Source organism: Schistocerca americana, chromosome 5 (genome assembly GCF_021461395.2).
Source record: "Schistocerca americana isolate TAMUIC-IGC-003095 chromosome 5, iqSchAmer2.1, whole genome shotgun sequence".
NCBI lineage: Eukaryota > Metazoa > Arthropoda > Insecta > Orthoptera > Acrididae > Schistocerca > Schistocerca americana.
Genome location: NC_060123.1, coordinates 671835589 through 671858020, shown reverse-complemented (window position 1 = coordinate 671858020; position 22432 = coordinate 671835589). Strand labels below are relative to the sequence as shown.

General features: G+C 44.5%; 1 protein-coding gene across 1 annotated transcript; it reads left to right on the top strand.

The window, feature by feature from the left end:
• The first annotated feature begins 21337 nt into the window (after positions 1-21337).
• Positions 21338-22123, top strand: LOC124616626 (piggyBac transposable element-derived protein 3-like). Its single transcript, XM_047144951.1, has one exon. The coding sequence runs from the start codon at positions 21338-21340 to the stop codon at positions 22121-22123; it is 786 nt and encodes a 261-aa protein (XP_047000907.1).
• The last annotated feature ends 309 nt before the right edge of the window (positions 22124-22432 follow it).

Sequence of the window (22432 nt, the reverse complement as noted above, 5' to 3'; positions counted from 1 at the left end):
TGTTGTGCAGTTCTTCAGAGTAGTGAGAACAGCAGCATAACAGCCGAAATAAGTTCGTAACTGTGACTTCCATATTAGTATGAAAGCCGTAAAAGAGATTCCGATCAAAAGTTTGCTTCTTGCTGAAATCGCAGCAAGCAGCTGATAATGAATAGTCATTGTGATAACTGTGAATTCTCAAACAACTTGTTATTTGTAACCGCTACGTTGCTTCTTGGACACCCCTACAGTCTTAATAAGGGCCGCATTTACAAACTAGCCTACAGATTCACAGCACACAAAATAAGAATTTGTCTTTGTTTTAATACTGTGGTGCTGACCCGCTTATAGTTGTAAAAGACGTAGACGAAATTGTTTTGTATGGGCTTATTCGCCTGAATTTTTCGCTGCACAGATGATACGAATTTAATCCTCCGAAACTGTTTCGTTGCGGACGATCGTGGTACGGTTTCTCCTTCCAATCATCGCACGAATGTTGGCAGAAGCTATTACTGAGTAGAAAATCAACTACAGTCGCTTAATCGTGGAAAGGCATCTTGACCGAATTAGATGCCCGTAAGAGTTTACAAAGATTATACGAAAGCGCTTACTGCCCTTCCAGCAGTAGTTTAAAGGGAGTCGTTTCAGCAATGAAGAGTACATGGCAACTGGGGGAAAAAATTGTAGGTCATTCCTGTTTTCAAGTAGGGTCGTAGGACTTATGAACGTGCATAATTCAAGGCCTATGCCGCTGACGTTGCTTTGTTGGACAGTCATGGAACATATTTTATGCCCACATATTGTGACGTTTCTGGAGAACGAAAATCTCCGCTGAAAAATTCAGGAGTGTTTCCGAACAGAAATGTCTTGCTAAGCTCAGCTCACTCTGTTTGCCTGTGTAATCCAACGGCGCAAAGTTTGATGCCGTGTTCTTTACCCTCAGGAAGGTATGCAGAGAAAAAACAGGAGCTTACCGAGTATCCAGCTAGATTTGTGGCTGGTTTCAAGAATTCCTTGCAGACACAACAAAACACGCTGCTCTAAACGGAAGAAAGTCGACAGATGTAAAGGTAATTTCAGGAGCACGTCGAGGAAATGTAGTAGGATCGTTTGTGCCTACATTGTATATAATGGATGCAGTGAATAACGTCGGAAGCCCCATAAGCGTGTTTGTAGATAGTACAGTTGTCTGTGAGAAGGCATCGGCGCCAGAAGACTGAAGCGAACAGCAGGAAGAGCTACAGAGGATTGTTGATTGATGAAGGGACTCACAACTGTCCTTGGACGTAAATAAATGTAAAATACAGAGCGTAGATAGGCGAACGAATCCGCTACTGTTCGATTACACTATTGGTGACAAATCACTGGAAACTATAACTACCATAAAATATCAATATTTAACCATATGGAGCGATGTAAAGTGGAATGACCACATAAAACAAATATTAGGAAAATCAGATGCCTTCTTGAGATTCATAGGACGAATCTGAAGCAAAGGAAGTACATCCACGAAATAAGTGGCTTACAAAACAGTTGTTCGATCCATTTTTGAATATTGTTCATCATTTTGGGATCCTTAACAAGCAGGATTAACAGAATAGATAGAAAAGATTCCATGATGAGCAGCACGTTCCGTCATGGAATCGTTTAGTCAGCGCGAGTGATCAAAAGATTGCAGTGGCATACGCTATAAGAGACGCTTTGCGCATCACCGAGAGGTTTACTGTTGAAATTCGGACAGAGTACGTTGCACGAAGAGTCAGGGAACACATTACTTCCTGAAACATGTGTTTCGCGAAATTATCGCAACGAGAAAATCCAAGAAATTAGAGCTAATACTGCAAAACCTCACGGTGATTAATTTCCCTGAACCCTACAAAACTAACTGTGGGCAGGCCGCTTCTTTGACAACTAGCCTCTAAATGCTTGTCCGCAAAGTTAAATGGATAACGCGTAAATCACAGCCCTCGGCACTGCTCTTAAAATGCGGAAATTGCAAAACAAATATCTCAACCTGACTACCGCTATCTGAAAAGAGTTATATGTTAGTAACGATTATGAACTGACTGCTAATATCATCCAAGATATAAATTAGAAGCCTACAACTTAATGTATGTGAACGTGTCGAACAGAAACAATGTTTAAAGTCAATTATGAGATAAACATATTAACAAGTAAACTTAATCAGTGATAATTAGCTCCAATCATATTTGCATACGTATTAAATTGAAAGCAGTGTCATATCCCTACCAGCTATTACTTTTTGCCCTCCTGAGAATTTACTCTCTCCTGATGATCAGTAACAACTGACAACTAGTAAATCCCGTAATGCTTGATCGGAAGAGCGACTGGAAGTTGGTGAATAAAATCCAGAGGACCACACACTCATTACCAATGTAGAGGAGATGAGACAGGTGGTCGTCCTGGGTTCCAATAGTGAGAACTCAGTTTAACTACTCTGCCGATGCTGCCAATAATGCTCACCGTAGGTAAGACTATGATGCGTCGAGCTGCAAGTGCAGACGTGCAAACGCCTTCACGAAGACGGAATCGCAGCATGTGAACGTGACTCCAGCATGTGGCGCCTTCTAACGCAGTGCGACTCCAGGTCGGCCCAGACACCTACGCAAGTACTTCTCCGATGCGGACACCTTCGCGTCCTACCGGCAAGTACGAGGTGCATTCAAGTTCTAAGGCCTCCGATTTTTTTTCTAATCAACTACTCACCCGAAATCGATGAAACTGGCATTACTTCTCGACGTAATCGCCCTGCAGACGTACACATTTTTCACAACGCTGACGCCATGATTCCATGGCAGCGGCGAAGGGTTCTTTAGGAGTCTGTTTTGACCACTGGAAAATCGCTGAGGCAACAGCAGCACGGCTGGTGAGTGTGCGGCCACGGAGAGTGTCTTTCATTGTTGGAAAAAGCCAAAAGTCACTAGGAGCCAGGTCAGGTGAGTAGGGAGCATGAGGAATCACTTTAAAGTTGTTATCACGAAGAAACTGTTGCGTAACGTTAGCTCGATGTGCGGCTGCGTTGTCTTGGTGAAACAGCACACGCGCAACCCTTCCCGGACGTTTTTGTTGCAGTGCAGGAAGGAATTTATTCTTCAAAACATTTTCGTAGGATGCACCTGTTACCGTAGTGCCCTTTGGAACGCAATGGGTAGGGATTATGCCCTCGCTGTCCCAGAACATGGGCACCATCATTTTTTCAGCACTGGCGGTTACACGAAATTTTTTTGGTGGCGGTGAATCTGTGTGCTTCCATTGAGCTGACTAGCGCTTTGTTTCTGGATTGAAAAATGGCATCCACGTCTCATCCATTGTCACAACCGACGAAAAGAAAGTCCCATTCATGCTGTCATTGCGCATCAACATTGCTTGGCAACATGCCACACGGGCAGCCGCGTGGTCGTCCGTCAGCATTCGTGGCACCCACCTGGATGACACTATTCGCACTTTCAGGTCGTCATGCAGGATTGTGTGCACAGAACCCACAGAAATGCCAACTCTGGAGGAGATCTGTTCAACAGTCATTCGGCGATCCCCCAAAACAATTCTCTCCACTTTCTGGATCATGTTGTCAGACCGGCTTGTGCGAGCCCAAGGTTGTTTCAGTTTGTTGTCACACGATATTCTGCCTTCATTAAAATGTCGCACTCACGAACGCACTTTCGACACATCCATAACTCCATTACCACATGTCTCCTTCAACTGTCGATGAATTTCAATTGGTTTCACACCACACAAATTCAGAAAACGAATGATTGCACGCTGTTCATGTAAGGAAAACGTCGCCATTTTAAGTATTTAAAACTGTTCTCATTCTCGCCGCTGGCGGTAAAATTCCATCTGCCGTACGGTGCTGCCATCTCTGGGACGTATTGACAATTAACGCGGCCTCATTTTAAAACAATGCGCATGTTTCTATCTCTTTCCAGTCCGGAGAAAAAAAATCGGAGGCCTTAGAACTTGAATGCACCTCGTACACCTGATGCGGGACTCACTTAAACCCTGCGTGTTCCTTGCCGCCAAAACGGTGCCAGTCGCCAATCGCAAAATTACGAACCACTGCGGCCCACCACGAGGATTCCATCCAACAAAGAGTCCCGCCAAAAATAGAACGGTTTTCCAGCCTCCGGTGACAACATTAAATTGTCCCTTATTACCAAAAAGTATTCAATACTGCAATCTGACGTCACACTTCTTTATGCCAACCCCACATTCTCCCGTTAATGTCCACAGCCTCGCAACCGGGTTCGAGAAATCGAGACAGGATCGCTATGAGGCTAGAGTTTGTTTCCGGTGGTTCGCACATTCTACAGTCTTCAAAAGAAGCCAGAAAACGTGGAAAAGTCGCTCCCGACTCCTGCACCCGGCGCCGTACCACCCGAGGCTCATCTTAGTCGCCATCAGTCACTGTGAGAGGACAATGCTTGCCGCCCCCTGTAGCTTCGGGGCCGACCTGGCTTCCCGGAATCTTACGCCACCCAGGCTGCTGTCCCGTACGCCGGTCACCGACGTACTCGCCCTAAGAGATCCAGCCTCTCTGTCTTGAATCCTCTGCACGTTCGCACGCTCTCCAAACATTCATAATTTATCAAAAACCGTCACTGGGTGAATATGAAAAGACAGACACCCAGGCCATCCTACTACCAGTCACATTTTCCATACCCAATTTCCCTGTTGTCAGCTTCAGAATGATATATGTATTCTAATTATTCACGAAACGGGCACACAATATGCTTACCGCATTTCAGCAAGTAATTTATCAACGATTATTCCTCCTGCGTGCTACGCATGAATGGACGAGGGGGAGGGTGAAGAGATAGAGGTTGAGACGTGGTGCTTAGGGAAAGCAGGAAAGGTGTGGACGGGGCCTAATCAGTTACTGTTGGTTGCACAGAAAACACATACACTTTATTTTAAAAAAAAAACACTCAACAATTATTTTTAAAGATTTTACTGTACTGGCGGCTGGAAGCCTTATTAGAATTGCGGGTTATTGTCGGCTGAAGGCCACAAGCAATGAATGTTAAACACAATCAACGGCTGAAGGCCTGATTAAGGAAGTTCAAAATTACTCGTCGGCTGAAGGCCAGAAGCAATTTCAAAATACACAACGGCTGAAGGCCTGAATTACAAGTGAGGAACACATTAACAAATACTAAGATACTTCCTTCTTAACAACCGAAACGGTAACAAGCTATAGTAACGGCTGAAGGCCGTATTAAGAAAAAATTGCAAATTATTGGCCGGCTGAAGGGCACAAGCAGTGTTACAAACAATTAGACCGGAATTACAAATAGGGAAGGAAATAACAAGTTAAAACATTAGGGTAAATTTTAAACGATTATGACAACTTGTCGAAATAAGACGGAGTGATCCACAGACAGTGCTCCCTGGATCGACCTGAGGAATGCGACAACAGCTGTGTAAGCGGTGAGACAGGCAGCCAAAAGCTGTACTCACTTAAGGGGCTCCAGAAAGGCTCAAAATCATGAAAAGTTCAATTTTTACTTTTTTGCGTTTTCTGAATCTGCAGACTATTACCTTTTAATAGATGTATAATTTATTCAATTCCGAAGACTACAACTATTTTTAAATTTTTTTTGAAATGTGTTCTACATGGGCGTGACCCACTGTGGCGCTGTTAAACTGCTGTCAAATGGTGTTATTATTAACGTCCGTGTTCATCAGGTACATTTTAGTGATGTGAGATAAAGTATGTGTTGTGGCTAACCTGTGATGGTTCAATATATATCGCTGGTGTGATTGTCGATTGTTTCATGTTTATTTACTCTGTCGTTATCTCGAAAATATTCGTAATTAATTCTGTTTCTTGAGTCTCTGTTTTGTTGAAGTATAATAATGAGTAAAAGTAAAGTTATTAGAAATCCTCTGAAGGCTTTTAAGAAAAGGAGAAATGTTGGAAAGCCAAAGGTATGTGTTATTACTTTAAACAATAAAGACGATAACCAAGTGAGTGAACCTAACCTCTCAAGTACACCTGCCCATAGCAGTCAAAGTGGGAAAGAAAATACTTCACAGAAGAAGCTTGGTTCAATGAGTGAAAACTATGAATGTTTTATGGGCGAATCGGATGTGAATGAAATATTTGATATGTCGGTTCTCAAAGGAATTTTTTCAAACTGTGTAAGATGTATTCATTGTAGTGAAGTTGGTCTGGAACTCTCCATAATAAAGCACGTAGGACTTGCTAGTGAAATACAACTGAAATGTGATAAGTGTTCATACATGACCACCTTTTGGAACAGTGTTGCAGTAACTGCAACTGAAGAAAATGGTAGCAAAATCTACGAACACAACAACGAGCGATGCTTGCTTTAGACAAGGAACGCCTTCGGGCTGCAGACAGGGCTGTAAAGAGTCTAGAAATACAAGCAAGAGTAAACAGGAGGAGGAACAAGAGGAAGCTGGAGGAGGAGTTTGCAGAGGATGAAGATAATCCATCCTATGGACCTGGAATGCACTAAAAAGTTAATCCAATCTTTGTCGCTCGATTACCAAAGCTTTTATTTTCTCATACTAATTACATGTTTTCTAAGGGTCTTCCAAACATATTTGTTTCAAACTTTCAGTAAATGTTACACAGTACCTTCTGCATAATTTAACACAGCCTTTTTCCAAAAAACTGTATATTTTTGAATATATAAATAAAAAATTGCAAAAAAATGTTGTGAATTTTCATTACAATTGAAAAAAAATCATCTTTAATAACTGAACTAAAATTTTGTAAAATCCCTGTGTTAAGTTGTAGCCCATATTCCAATAAATAATCTGTAAAAAGTTCAACTTCCTACCTCAAATACTTTGTGAGGAAAGATGTAATTTATAAGCGTTATTTTAACATTGCAAGTATAGGGCGTTCCGGAGCCCCTTAACAGGATGGCAACTCACACTAGGGGTAGCCTAAGCGCCGACCGACCGACTAACCAATCAGCGTAATGTCCGATCACCGGTACAACGATGGAATATTTTTGGCAAGGGCGAAGAGGCGGACAGCACCACGTCTTCAGAAACACAGCCAAGGCCGAAGTAAACACCAGAAGGAAGGTAGACCTCTCAAAAACATACGCACATTACAATTCAAGAGGCTGTCGAACTACACGCCGTGACGGACAGCATCAACACGACAAGGAAGGTGCACTGCCGGAAAAGTACGCTAACCTCCAGTGCAGGTAACTGGGGCTTTAGCGGCCACGAGGCAGAAAATACCGCTGGTTGTACTTCGCTAGTAAGAATAATACTAAATCCAAACTGACATCAAGGGGTAGAAGGCGGCTAATAGCTTCCGCCAACCAGACTGACTCCACTTGTTGCGGTTGGTCTCACCGATCCTGAGAGCAGCAACACGCAAACAATAGCGACATCTCAAACAGTGGGGGTTTCAGTACTGGACACGGTTCGCTCAACTTCAGACGTCCTGGGTTCGGTTGTCGGCCACAGCCCCTCCGTTCGACAGCGCCTGCACGCCGCCGGTCCCGGCCTGCCCTCGTACTGCGGACCCCCTCGCTACTCCGTTCGTCCCCGAAGCCGAACTGATGTCAGTTCGCAGCTCCTCCCCAAATCCAGTACGCAGACACCATTAAAAGAATTGCTCATTCAAAACCACAAGATGCACACGGATCCGGGAAAACAATTCCACCAACAACTCACAATACTGTGAAACAACCCCGACGGATTATAAGTCGGCACAAACACAGAGAAGCCAGAAGCGGTCGAGAGACCAAATGCACGACGTCCGCTGTGACGGCCGACCGAACGACCAACCAACGGTCGCCCCCACTCAAGTCAGGCACGGGAAAGATCCCAGTATAAATCGCCGACTGACAACTTATTGCCACGAGGTCACTTCGACGCTCGGACACACCCATACACACACACACAAGTGAAAGTTGCACTACTCGAACATCACGGTCCACTCAACTAAAACTCACTGAATCCGGTCCTTGACGTGGCCGGCCGGGGTCGCCTAGCGGTTCTAGGTCTACATCTACATCTACATTTATACTCCGCAAGCCACCCAACGGTGTGTGGCGGAGGGCACTTTACGTGCCACTGTCATTACCTCCCTTTCCTGTTCCAGTCGCGTATGGTTCGCGGGAAGAACGACTGTCTGAAAGCCTCCGTGCGCGCTCTAATCTCTCTAATTTTACATTCGTGATCTCCTCGGGAGGTATAAGTAGGGGGAAGCAATATATTCGATACCTCATCCAGAAACCCACCCTCTCGAAACCTGGCGAGCAAGCTACACCGCGATGCAGAGCGCCTCTCTTGCAGAGTCTGCCACTTGAGTTTATTAAACATCTCCGTAACGCTATGACGGTTACCAAATAACCCTGTGACGAAACGCGCCGCTCTTCTTTGGATCTTCTCTATCTCCTCCGTCAAACCGATCTGGTATGGATCCCACACTGATGAGCAATATTCATGTATAGGTCGAACGAGTGTTTTGTAAGCCACCTCCTTTGTTGATGGACTACATTTTCTAAGCACTCTCCCAATGAATCTCAACCTGGTACCCGCCTTACCAACAATTAATTTTATATGATCATTCCACTTCAAATCGTTCCGCACGCATACTCCCAGATATTTTACAGAAGTAACTTCTACCAGTGTTTGTTCCGCTATCATATAATCATACAATAAAGGATCCTTCTTTCTATGTGACGCCCCCACTCAAGTCAGGCACGGGAAAGATCCCAGTATAAATCGTCGACTGACAACTTATTGCTACGAGGCTACAGTCTGGAACCGCGTGACTGCTACGGTCGCAGGTTCGAATCCTGCCTCGGGCATTGATGTGTGTGATGTCCTTAGGTTAGTTAGGTTTAAGCAGTTCTAAGTTCTAGGGCACTGATGACCTCAGACGTTAAGTCCCGTTGCGCTCAGAGCCATTTGAACCATTTGAACCTTGACGTGGTCGTGTACTCTCGCGACCACATCCTTCCGTCGGACAGTGCATGTGTGTCGCCAGCGGTCGGTTGAGTACTGGCTGTCCGGAACTCACTGCTGCTCCGTCCCAACTCCACTCGCTCGACACGCGACGACCCGGAAACACTAGACGTCGCTCCGAAGATGGTACCGCAGCACGTGCATATTGATAAGTGCTGGTGCTGCCACTCACGGACAGACAAGGCGAGCAAACGTAGTGGCGCCAGTGAACACACTAAGAAAACACCACTATCGCTATTACACGATGCCAAGCTATGAAGGCATCAACGCGAGTCGCACACGGCTCAGTGGTAGTAGAACTACACTACAAACTGGAAATGGAGTACAGTCACAGACGTAAATATGTCAGAAATGTATCGGCTGATGTCCAAATCATCGGCTGTGCAAACCAGACGTCATCGTCTTGTGTACCCAATGGCGCTTCAAACCATCACGCGAGGTGCTGGACTTGTATAATGACCACAAATGCAATCTGACAGCGTGCGATGTCCTCCCTGGCTTCACACAGGGATGCGCCCATCTTGATGCTGTACACACCACTAGAAATCGCCTGATAAGAGAACGGGTGCCCCTGGGCACAGCACTGTCACCCAACAACTTTCTGCTGCCTCGTCAATGGAAGCCATTACAAAGATCGCCATGCTAGAAGTTCGTGGTGCTCTAGACGTCTCACTATGCCCGTGTGAATACCTGTTTTGCTGCTAACAACAAACAAACCCATTTCCTGCCCCAAGGTACACGTCTGTGGCAGTCTGCATGACTGTCTGACAAGTCTGTCGTCTTGGGTGGGGCTGTTCATGGAGTTCCTGCACCTATCGATTCCATATTCATAGGACATTTATGGGATTCAGATCAACACGAGTAACAATATAGCCAAACGATACACTGGAGTTTCCATAGACAACTGTCCTGCCGCTGTCCAATTTCTTCACGTACTGGCAGACGTTTTTCCTTTTTACAAGACTCAGAACGCGATCTTCTCAAAAACAACCAATACTCAAGAACGATTTCTGAACGATAAGCCCGCTGGTTAACCTTTCCTAATGTAGAGAATGTCGATCGTCTTATGACACCAACTTTTTGCATCTGTGTTGAAATGATAATCAGTTGCCTATCGAAGAATTCGTGCCAATTACACGTTTGTTGCAGGCTGCCTTCGTGGTATTGCAGTTATAGTTCTTTGTTTACTAATAACAAAACCCATGTAAGAATTACTTTTGTATCATAATTACAATCCAGTAGGTGTCACTTTAACATAAAAATAAATATTTTAGCCGGCCGTGGTGGCCTTGCGGTTCTAGGCGCTACAGTCTGGAACCGCGCGACCGCTACGGTCGCAGGTTCGAATCCTGCCTCGGGCATGGATGTGTGTGATGTCCTTAGGTTAGTTAGGTTTAAGTAGTTCTAAGTTCTAGGGGACTGATGACCTCAAAAGTTAAGTCCCAAAGTCCTCAGAGCCATTTGAACCATTTGAATAAATATTTTCAGAAAAAAAGTTTTACAGTGTTTTTGTTGTGTTGGTTCCACAGCAAAATATCTCGTAAACGGAGACTGTTCGCTTTTTGTAGTGCTCTACAAAATAGTTGTTATTACTCACAGAGTAGAATACCACACGTCTGGCTCATACATCCAGTACGACGCAAGTGTACTGTGCTACACAATACAATCTTCTAGATGTTCCCTATGCAGCAACATGTGCTGCTTCATTTACTCGTTTTAATTGTGGAATATACGGTTTAAGACAGCTGATGTGGAGTGCTGTATTTGCTCTTGCTGTTGGCGAGCACATTAATGCCCTGACAAGCCATGGATTGATCTCTAAACTCCATGGAACCCAGTCGTACTTCTGCATTAATTTTAGTGTCATCGACAACAATCACATCGCTAAAAGGCCACGTTATCCGGTGCCAACATCTCATTTTCAATGTCCCTGTCGGAGTTACTGACTTATGATCACATCGTAATTTAGCCAGGAACATAAAGCGTGACACTGGCCAGGTCAGCATCGAGCTGACTGCGTAATTTCACACCTGAGGAAGCGAGATGACTCTGCCGAAACCAGACATCATTATCTTGTTTAGACGACAGCTGACTCGTAGTAATGACATCCGGCACATAACAGATATCAACACATTCCATCAGCAAGAACTTCAATTCTCTGAACTGTATAACCACCACAAACAAGGCACAACTTGCAAACCGTTGAGCAGACGAGAAGCATTTTGTATAGCATCTTTAGTCATTTGCTAGCCTCTGTGGCCGAGCGGTTCTAGGCGCTTCAGTCCGGAATCGCGCTGCTGCCACGGTTGCAGGTTCGAATCCTGCCTCGGGCATGGAAGTGTGTGATGTCCTTAGTGCTTAGAGCCATTTGAATCTTCAGTCTTTTCCCGCTGTGTTTGCGTGTATGACGCCATCTTACTAATTTTGTCCATATTCGTTTCCTTTAATGTGTGTAAGGGCGCTGATAACCTCAGCACTGAGCGCCCATAAGCACCAACACTCTCTCTCTCTCTCTCTCTCTCTCTCTCTCACACACACACACACACATACACACACACACACACACGAGAAGCATAGGCTACAATGACAAACTTTGCAAACCATTGCAAAAGCGAGTACCGGAGGTGAGCACTTGCGGTCTGTAACTGCTAGTGACCTCCACGGTTCCGTTGTCAAACGACTGGTATGCCAGGACATCGACTTGAAAATTTTGGTTTCGGACACCACTGGTAAACAGAGGGTGGCCAGCAGTGTATTTTCAACCACTCTTCCTCAGTTGCTACTTAAATGATTTTTACCACCTATGTAAGAACAACTACATGGTGTCCCAAAAGTCGTATACCCATTGGATATAGCCATAAGCGCTAACATAAACCTCAAACTGAAAGTTATGTCATCCCTAAGACTAAGGGTACCACCTATAACCATGTCAAATCATTCTCAAGGTTGCATTAAGGCAGGGTGTAGTAACGTATAAGGTGACTATCAGGATCTTAAATACTTCATCCAGTGTCATCATATCCTGTCTAATGACCTTAATGAGTCGGGAACTATCTGTATGGGTCAAAACGTCACGGTACCTAAAAACTTGTCAGAATATTTGACGAGCTAAAATCAAATAATAACGAATTTATACCCATCAGGTAAGTGTCAAGAAAATGCAATGTTACATCAAGTATAAAAATTGGTTAAGTGGCAACCCGAGAGTGCAACGGCAGGTGAACAGTACAGTAATCCAAAGGGGTTAGAAAACGATGTTGGACACATTTGCAACTTATGACAGTGAACAACTTCCACAGGAGGGGAAAAAGAGTGGTATTGACCCATATGTGCCTTATAGGCGGCCTCCTATATTTTTCTTTTTCTTCTTTTCCTTTTTATTCGTTTGATTCCACTTGGTACAATCCTAAATAATTGTATAGGACTTATACGTAGGGAGATAGACATTTTTGATGTACAGAGGTCGAGAATCTACCTTGTAACTACGACTATATGAGGCAGCTACTGTTGCATTAATCCACTCAGCACAGTGCGGGGTGGTCTTACATAGGGGTTCTAACGAAGTGCATACGGGACCAAGTATTTGATGATTTTTATAGTACGATTGCATTGGTTTAAATCATGAATGCATTTGGGTTTTAAGACAAACTCTTTTATGCTTTTTATCGTTAATATTGCGGCAGCTATTTGTCATACCACGCCTAATACGACCTAGGCAACACATATGTAACTTACGTATTCTGACATGGTTATGCCACATTTTCTTATATTTTAATTTATTTTATTATCTATTTATATTAGTTAATTACTTAAAAAATATTCTTCCATTGGACATACGATTGTATGCAGTACATTTGATTGTTGTGTTGCACGGCCCATTACAACTGTGTGGTACGGATTTATAAATAATAGCGTATGCGTATGTTCATCTATTATGCTATATTCGAGTAAAACAGTGAAAACTATTAACAACAGCACGACATAGGCAGAAGCATATTTGCCGCAATGTCACATATAGTTTTAATGATATGCAATATGTCTTTTTGAGCCACTTACGTAGTTAACATGGTACCTGTCAATTGTTAACGTATGTTCTATATTTTTTATAATAGTACATGTGTTCTACACATTGTACAGGGGCCTGAAGATGGTATCAATGTAATACCGAAACTGGTAGCACATAAGAAGTTTATAAAATAAATTTCTGCAATACATACGGCTGTTGGTAAATGATTACATCAACAAATACACAAAAGTCGCAATCGTCTGGAATCGGGCAGTGAGCTGGGAAGCGGCGTGCGGTGTGTTGCCCTGAGCGGGAGCTCCGGCGCAGGTGCTGGGGGAGGGGCGAAGCGCTCGGCCGCCGCCTTAATGTCTTCATCCGACGGCGGGCGGGTTCACGGACGGGTTCCACGGGGAGCTCGTGGTGCCTTCACGCTCCAGTGGCCCCGAGCCACGGAAATTATTACGATATTAGTCAGGTAACTCCAAGGGCCGGCCGGAACCTGCTCCCTGATTTATCTCACGTCGCGGGGAAATTGCCGGCGGCGTAATGAACCTGTTATCAGATGGATTTCGTCTACGATTCTAAATTACCCGGCAAGCGGCGCGTAACTCGCGGCCGTCCGCTGGCTCCGACCGTCCTCCGTGTAGGATGCGAGGGGGTCCGCTCCAAGTTGTTTGTCCTGCGCCCAAGTGGTCCGTGAACTGGCGAGCGGTCAGCAACATAACAGCACATATGAGAATGATCCCCATAACGTGGGTTCATCATTCCATCTGTTTGTCAAATCAGCCACACATTTCACAAAAGAAACATGCTTTGTATGTTGTAATATACTGGGTGAGTCAGGAGGAAAGGTACATGCTTTGAGACGCGATAGTACTAACGATTCTGAACAAAAATCTTCCAACGGACATATGCCCTATTGCGTATGGTTTCCGAGATAGAAGACGTTTAATATAACTTTTGTATGTTTTTCTTTAATAACTCGAAAACCCCACACTCCAACGAAAACGGGTCCCAGTACACAATTAAACTAAATTAAATATGCTACAAAAAAGGTCCTATTTATTTTTTGTCTAGGACTAACAGTTTGCGCGAAGAGATCACGAGAATATTGAAAGTCTAGCGTGACGATCGTGGGCTGTAGCTTAGATACTTTTTGTAGGCCAGTTTGAGGTAGTTTTCCGACTTGATTGACCATAAGCGTTCTGAGTCCGTTTCGACTGCCTCTATACTACTGTGGTACGTTGTGAACAATGTCAACGAATAATACAGAAAATAAATAGAAATGTACATTAAAAATGTTCTATCTCGGAAACCATTCGGAATCGGACATACGTCTACATCAAGTTTTTTGTTCAGAAACCCGTCGAAACACTTACCTTTCCTCCTGACACACTCTGTATACACCTCCCTCCATCATAGCCAGTAGTTGATTTCTCCAGAGGTTATGTTGTTTCAAGCCGAGATTTTCAGGGAAGGGTGCCATTTTAGAGCAAATGATCGTTGCAGCGGTTTACTTCTTCTGTTTCATGGAAATGAGATAGTCGTCTTTCATTTTCTTGACGTCACACAAGAGAGGCGCATTAGATATATTTTGAGGCGTAACTGTACCGCTGAATAAACAGGTGAGTTCCTAATATAAACATAGCCTGCCGCATTCTTTATTTGCAATAATCAAATACCGTGTATTTTGTTGTTCTTGAAAAATTTGCAGATGTATCTCTAGAATGTGCTTGATCATCATTTTTCTGGAGCAAAGCCAACTTCATCTGGAGATGCTGTCTCAGAATTAAAAGAAATGTTACAATCTGAAAGATGGGGAAGGAAGGCAGTGGTGTAGTTAGGTTAAGGCAGATAAATGAAATTTACGTTACACGGTCCAATCACATTAATATTTCGGCCACCTATGTTCGAAGTCAACTCACAGATGGCAAGTGGCAGCAGAAGCAGTGGAGAATGCAAAAAGAGTGTCTGGGGACGCGGGAACCACAGCAGTCGTTATCGTAATTCAGAAACCGAGCGATTTATCCGATGTCCAAAAGGGCATGATCATTGGTTTTCGGGGCAAGGGTGGTAGCATGTGCGGAACAGCCTAAACCGTGATTTATTTTCAAAGAATATTCTTAAGAATTTTTTTTTTTTTTTTTACTAGCGATTCATCAAGAACAGTAACACATTTAAACACACTATGTAAGCATGGAAGTAGTTGCCAGGGAGTAACTGATGAAATCATAACCAAATTCCTTTTAACAAACGGGAAGTTTATTCACTTTAATAGCGCATAAAAGCATTTTTTAAAAGAAATAGATTTAAAATTATAATCAGAAAGCACCCTCTAAATATCAAAGTTACAATTTATTCAGAGGCAGAAAGAAACAAGTTTTGACTGTATGATCTTTCGGGCAGAGAACCTTGCTGCTCCCTTTTGACACGGCCGTTGTTACGACCGCTCACAAAAGCCTCTGAAAGACTACACCGGTGCAAATCTGCAACACACCAGATTACTTTAAACTAAGAGTTTTAACAATTTACACAAGCACACAAACTATGGACCCCCCCGTAAGAGGGATGGAAATGGTACAAAACATTAACAATTAAAACATTAACCTTGCCACCGAAGGTACAACTTGATTTTAACTTCTAAGAAAAGTCTTACGGTGAAAGGGTGGCAACTTTATATACTAAAATGATCATTTAAATAAAAGCCCATGAAATGCAATCTGATATAAAATTCTACGAGGTTGGCCAAACAATAGTTACGGTGCCCTACAGTACACAGATACTGCCTCTCAAGATCATAGGCAATAACATCAAAGTTTCCAAAGATCAAAACATATTTCAGGTATTAGGCCGTTACACTCCAAGCAATAAATTCGTTAACACACCGAATCCGACAAACATGACAGACCGTACGGTACATTGATAGGGAGATTACCGAACAACCCGAACCGCAGGTTGCTCTAACCCGCCCCTACTCCACAAGGGAAAAATTTATAAACAACCAGCTTCCCGCGGGTGGGCAAACGGAGAAGAATGGTGGGACGACCCCAAAGCAAAACGGCTGGTGACCTTACCAAGAAAACAAGCAGAATTTAACAAGAATAAATCAAACAACATATCACTAATCACTTAACTTCTAATTAACTGCGATTTCTCGAGAAGACCTGGCGCAGCACCCCCAAATCGCTCTCCCGAACCGTCCGCTGCCATCCGCTTCAACGGACGCAGGAAGGCGCGCCGATCTCCCGCCTCACAGCGTCGCAGCTCGCACCGGCCAGACTGATGTCGTGGGTTGACTCCTGTTGCTCTCGTGTCGACCGCGAAGTCACTACCCCTCGCTATACGGCGCGGCCCACTGGACTCACGACCGAGCGAGGTGGCGCAGTGGTTAGCACACTGGACTCGCATTCGGGAGGACGACGGTTCAATCCCGTCTCCGGCCATCCTGATTTAGGTTTTCCGTGATTTCCCTAAATCGTTTCAGGCAAATGCCGGGATGGTTCCTTTGAAAGGGCACGGCCGATTTCCTTCCCAATCCTTCCCTAACCCGAGCTTGCGCTCCGTCTCTAATGACCTCGTTGTCGACGGGACGTTAAACACTAACCACCTCAGTGCGCGACCGACCAACCGATCGATCCAACCGCCAATGACCATTGCCTGAGCAAACTCGAGCAGACTGGCGGCCTAACGCGCAGACTCAGACCGGGCGACCACTCGCTGAGTTGTCTTACTGGCGGAGTGGAAAGTCATTTTGCCGGCTTTAAAGATTGATCCGATGACAGACGCACTAGCACTCCGAACGACAGGCAGACACTAACTGCCCAACAAATGCGGACGAGAGACAGACTAGCAAGCTGGGGACGAGAGACTGACCCGGACAGACCGACTGGCGAGCTCATAGCGCCCCTTAAATGCACTTGAACAGGCAACCTTTCCCCTTTCCCACCAGAGGGAGACACGAAAGCTGCGATTGCCACAGTGGCGCCACCGCCAGAAACGGAGGGCGACTGCTTCACACTATGCTCTGCGGCGCGGTCTTCAAAACAGCAATTTTTACCACGGCTCACAACCAAGTTTGTGCTTGAACTATGCCGTGCATGGCAAAATGGTACTATCCGAAACGGGCGCTGAGTGAACTGTGGTGCAGGGAGGCCTTAGATGACAGGGTGAACAACGTTTACGGAGATGTGTGCGGGCGAACAGACGTGCAATGGTCAGCAACTGACCGCCCGGATGAATCAAGGGGCTACCAATAGTGTCTCCTCAACGATAGTTCAGCGAATGTTGGTGTGTAGAGGCCTCCACAGCAACCACCTGGTTCACATACCCAAGCTGCCTTCTGTCCATCGACGACCAAGGATGGAACTTCCACAGTGGTGCAACTGGATGTCCACTGAGTGATGCCAGGTGGCCTTCTTAGATAAACCACTTTCGAAAGAGTCCAGGCCGCAGAAGGGAGCGTTATGTCCTGGGAAATGTTTTGGTGGCATTCTCTAAATGATCTCGTCGTTGTGGAAGGCACGATGATGAGCACAAGTGTGCGTCTGTGCTTGGGGACCATGTCCATCCCTACATTCAGTTCCTTTCTCCTCAGCACGATGGCATCTACCAGCAGGACAACGTAACATGTCACACACTTCGCAGTTTGTACGTGCGTGGTTCGACGAACACCAGAACGAATTCACCGTGCTGCCCTGGCCACCAGACTCTCAAGACTTAAGCCAATCGAGAATCTATGGGACCACTTCCATTGAGCTTTTCGCTCCGTGCTTCCTCAACCGAGAAACCTAGCGCAGCAAATAGCTGTTTTATTGGTATCCCTGTTATGAGTATGAAGAAAGGCAATGTTATTAATGTTGTATCGTTCTAGAATGAGATTTTCACGCTGCAGCGGACTGTGCGCTATATGAAACTTCCTGGCAGATTAAAACTGTGTGCCGGACCGAGACTCGAACTCGGGACCTTTGCCTTTCGCGGGCAGTTGCTCTACCATCTGAGCTACCCAAGCACGACTCACGCCCCGTCCTCACAGCTTTACTTTTGCCAGTGCCTCGCCTCCTACCTTCCAAACTTTACAGAAGCTCTCCTGCGAACCTTGCAGAACTAACACTCCTGAAAGAACGGATATTGCGGAGACATGGCTTAGCCACAGCCTGGGGGATGTTTCCAGAATGAGATTTTCACTCTGCAGCGGATTGTGCGCTGATATGAAACTTCCTGGCAGATTAAAACTGTGTGCCGGACCGAGACTCGATCTCGGGACCTTTGCCTTTCGCGGGCAAGTGCTCTACCAACTGAGCTACCCAAGCACGACTCACGCCCCGTCCTCACAGTTTTACTTCTGCCAGTACCTCGCCTCCTACCTTCCAAACTTTAGAGTAGCCCTCCTGCGAACCTTTGTATTGTTCTGTTTCAGCATTGAGTTGTTTCACTTGTGAAGCCATGATTGATGTGAGCGAAATAATGTACACTACTGACGAGTAATTACTGGTGTGTGTGCATGGGTGTACGAACATCCGCTGACAGGGCTAACAGTGACAGAGATAACGGGTCCGTTTAGACATCGTGTTGGTGGGGCCCCACCTTGTAAAGCACCCTGTTTGATTCGGAGCATCGGGCTTTTGTTTCGGGAAGTGTCAAACACAGGATGCACAGTGGACGCGAGGGGAAATGTGTGCCGCCGTCGCTCAAACGATTGAGCAGTCTCCAAAGGGCAGGTTCATGTCGAGTGCCAGAGTCAACAATGCACATACATTGAAAGACGTGTGTTAATCGGCACTTTTCGACTTCGAGTTTGTTTTCTTTAGACTGTGAAGTAGTCTTTATAAACTTTTTAAAAATATATCCTGTAATCGATTGGTAGCGGAAGCTCTTTGAGTTATCTCTCCTTGAGGTACTGCTGTAATACTGTGTTTCAGTTCTGGCGAGTTCCGCTTGTTTTCAGCCAATGAAACTAGCGAGCGGTCAAGCAGGCCATGCGGCGGAGAATGTTTGGACTCGCACTTTGTATTTCACACGTCTAAGCGAGGAGGTCATTCATTTCTGTTCTCCCAAACCATTTACCTAATTTTCGTACGTAATTTTGATAGAAGTTTTGTGTGACACCGTATTGAGCACGCCTGTTGCCAACGTCCGCCCTTTGGCTGTTGAATGATTGTCCGTGGAACAGAGAATGAAATAGCTCAGTCATATACAGGTCTTCCACGTTATTCGTAATAAACATCCTGTTCCTTTGCGCGACTAATTTTCAGGCTGCGAGAGGTAAGTTCAAGTGCTGTTTCGCAATGCAGATTGCAGTGGTAGAGTTTTACAGTATGTGTATTTATATATCAACGAAATAAATTGCACGTCACAGAGTTGTGATACTTTCAGCTTTTGCAATAGTATATGCAGATTCTGTCCATGACTTACATTATAATCCAATTGCATTGGTGTGATATTTTCAGTGCATATTTGTACACACAATAAATTGATTGGTTTGAAATGGCTGAGCACTATGGGACTTTACATCTGCGGTCATCAGTCCCCTAGAACTTAGAACTACTTACACCTAACTAACCTAAGGACATCGCACACATTCGTGCCAGAGGCAGGATTCGAACCTGCGACCGTAGCGGTCGCGCGGTTCCAGACTGAAGCGCCTAGAACCGCTCGACCACACCGGCCGGTGATTGGTTTGATCCCTTGTACTTTACTCTGCAAAAACCCTATCTACCATCTTAATTACAATATCGTAGTAAATTGCTCTGAGCAATAAATTCACGAAGCACTAGTTCTGTCATTGCGTTAATTCAACTGTAAAACAGGAATTAACAAACTTCATTTATTCTAAATCAAAATGATTTGAGAACATTATTTTAATTTTTATCACTGGATATTAAATCCTCCCTACATGACTGGTTAAATAGAGTGCTGGGCCGGATGCGTTGGTTGTTCGCAAGACAGCAGTCGAAGCGAAATAACTTGAAAGCAACCATGCTTCAGAGGAACTCACAAAAAACACTTAGGCCATTATTTTTTACCGTATCGTCGCAAATGTCATACAATAAAGGATCAAAGATAGAACCAAATGTAGAACTTGCATATCGTACTGCGATAGATCTCAGTTGTCAATATACACTCTAAGGAGAGAGGAGGGGGAAAAAAAGAAACCACGCACCACCAGGGAGTTATCAGAATGAGACTGAAATCGGTAGATGTGATGTACGTGCAGAGACGAACAAATCATTACAGTTTCGGAAAACCTGGTTGATTTATTCAAAAGAAAGAGCTTCACAAACTGAGCAAGTCAATAACGCGTTGGTCCACCTCTGGCCCTTATGCAGGCAGTTGATTGAAAGAGTGGTTGGGTGTCCTCCTGAGGGAATTGAGCCAAGTTATGTCCAATTGGCGAGTTAGATCGCCAAAGTCACCAGCTGGTTAGAGGGCCCTGCTTGTAATGGCCCAAACGTTCTCAAATGGGTCAAGATAGGGTTTAGCAAGCACGAAGACTAGGAACTTAGCCGTGTGCAGGTGGGTATTATCTTACTGAAATGTAGGCCCAGGACGGCTTGTCATGAAGGGCAACGAAAAACGGGGCGTAGAATATCGTCGACGTATCGCTGTGCTCTAAGGGTGCCGCAGATGACTACCAAAGACGTCCCGCTATGAAATGAAATGGCGCCCCATCTACCAGTACTGGTTGTCGGGTCCTATGGCGGGCGAGAGCCAGACTGGAATCCCACTCTGCTATCCGGGGCGTCTACAGACACGTCTTCGTTGGTGACCGGCGCCCACTTCAAAGTGGGGCTCATCACGACAACTCAGTCAATGCGGTTAGGCCGACGGAGTGTACATGCACGAGTACATCACCTCTACCGATTTCAGTCCCATTCGGATAATTCCCTCGCTGGGCATCGTTTCTTAGCTCTTTGAAGGGCAGGCAAAACTGTAACTAACCACATACGTAGACGGTTTCAATGGGCGGTGGTCACCGTGGCTAACCACATAATATTTTCTCCCTTTACCGCTCAGGGGCCAGTAGTCTCTCTGCCAATCACCTAATTGTTGCCCAAAATGCTACTAGATAGCCGTGCAGGTCTTCTGCGCGAATTTTTGCTGCGTATTTAGGACAATAGTTGATACTTCTTCATTGTTAGCACTGTTCTTGGAAGCGGCGTGCATATTTTCTGCAGCTGTTCTATATACGACTATTTTTGGTAAGTAATTGCTTATATTTATATGTTGAACACATATAAGTCTACGTGTAATGTAACTTTAAATTGAAATAGAATTTTCCGTGTTTTACAGACAAATTTCTGTGTGGTCAGTGCTGCTAACCTCCACCCTTCTTCTCCACCCAGTACATTTTCTTCGTCTCCATCGAATATGTCTAGCAGTAAAGGAATAACTGAGGACGAATGTTACCGAATTTTATTTGAAGAAATATCTTCTAGTGACAGCAGTGTTGACAGTGATGGTAGTGATGGAAATGACCCCACCACATTCACGACAAGCTGTGCAAGTTCTAGTCTTGTGTGCAATCGTGTGGTTCTAAATTTAAGCAGTTCTCTTCATGGAAAGAATCATGTTATTTTCATGGACAATTATTTTACATCATATGATCTCTTCAAGGACCTAAAATCCAATGGTGTGTACGCTTGTGGAACAATAAATCCCAGAATGAAAAACATACCAAAACTCAAGGAGGAAAAGGAACTGGAAAGAGGGAAATTCGATTACAAAATAAGCAATGATGGCATAGTAATCTATAGATGGAAAGATAACAGGGCAGTCAACTTGATTTCAACATGTAATTCACCATCAGATGTGTCCACACTAACTCGAAAAATGAAAGATGGAACAATAACCAATATCACTTGTCGAATTGTATTGAGAGACTACAATTCCAGTATGAACTATGTGGATAATTTTGATCGACTAAAGTCAGACTATGCTATTGAAAGAAAAAGCAAGAAATGGTGGATGAGATTGTTTCTTCACTTTTTAGACTGCAGTGTGACAGACGCGTCCATTATGCACAAAGAAATCGAAATGGAGCAGTTCTCCAATAAAGACTTCCGTCGAGAGGTGTACAAAATCTTGTTGGCTCCGAAAATAGTTTCAGTGACAGCTAATTTTGCTTCTGTGTCCCAAAGTAGTATAGCAACCTAGATCAAATCACACAAGCCATACGTAGACGAAAGTATTCGCCACGAAAGCAGTAAACAACAACCAATTCAATCATCTAGTAGAAGATGCGCACTTTGCAGTTCAAAGAAAAATCCAGTGCGAACAGTGTGGATATGTTCAGTGTCCAAAGTACCTTTGTGTCTGAGAGCAGGCAAGAACTGTTTCAAGAAATACCAAGAAAATTAAAAAAACTAGTTATTTCAAAGTTCAACCACCAAATATCGTATTTGTATACTGTAATGGGGTGGTGGTTACCTGTAGTGACCACATCTAATGTTAATACTTTGTTGT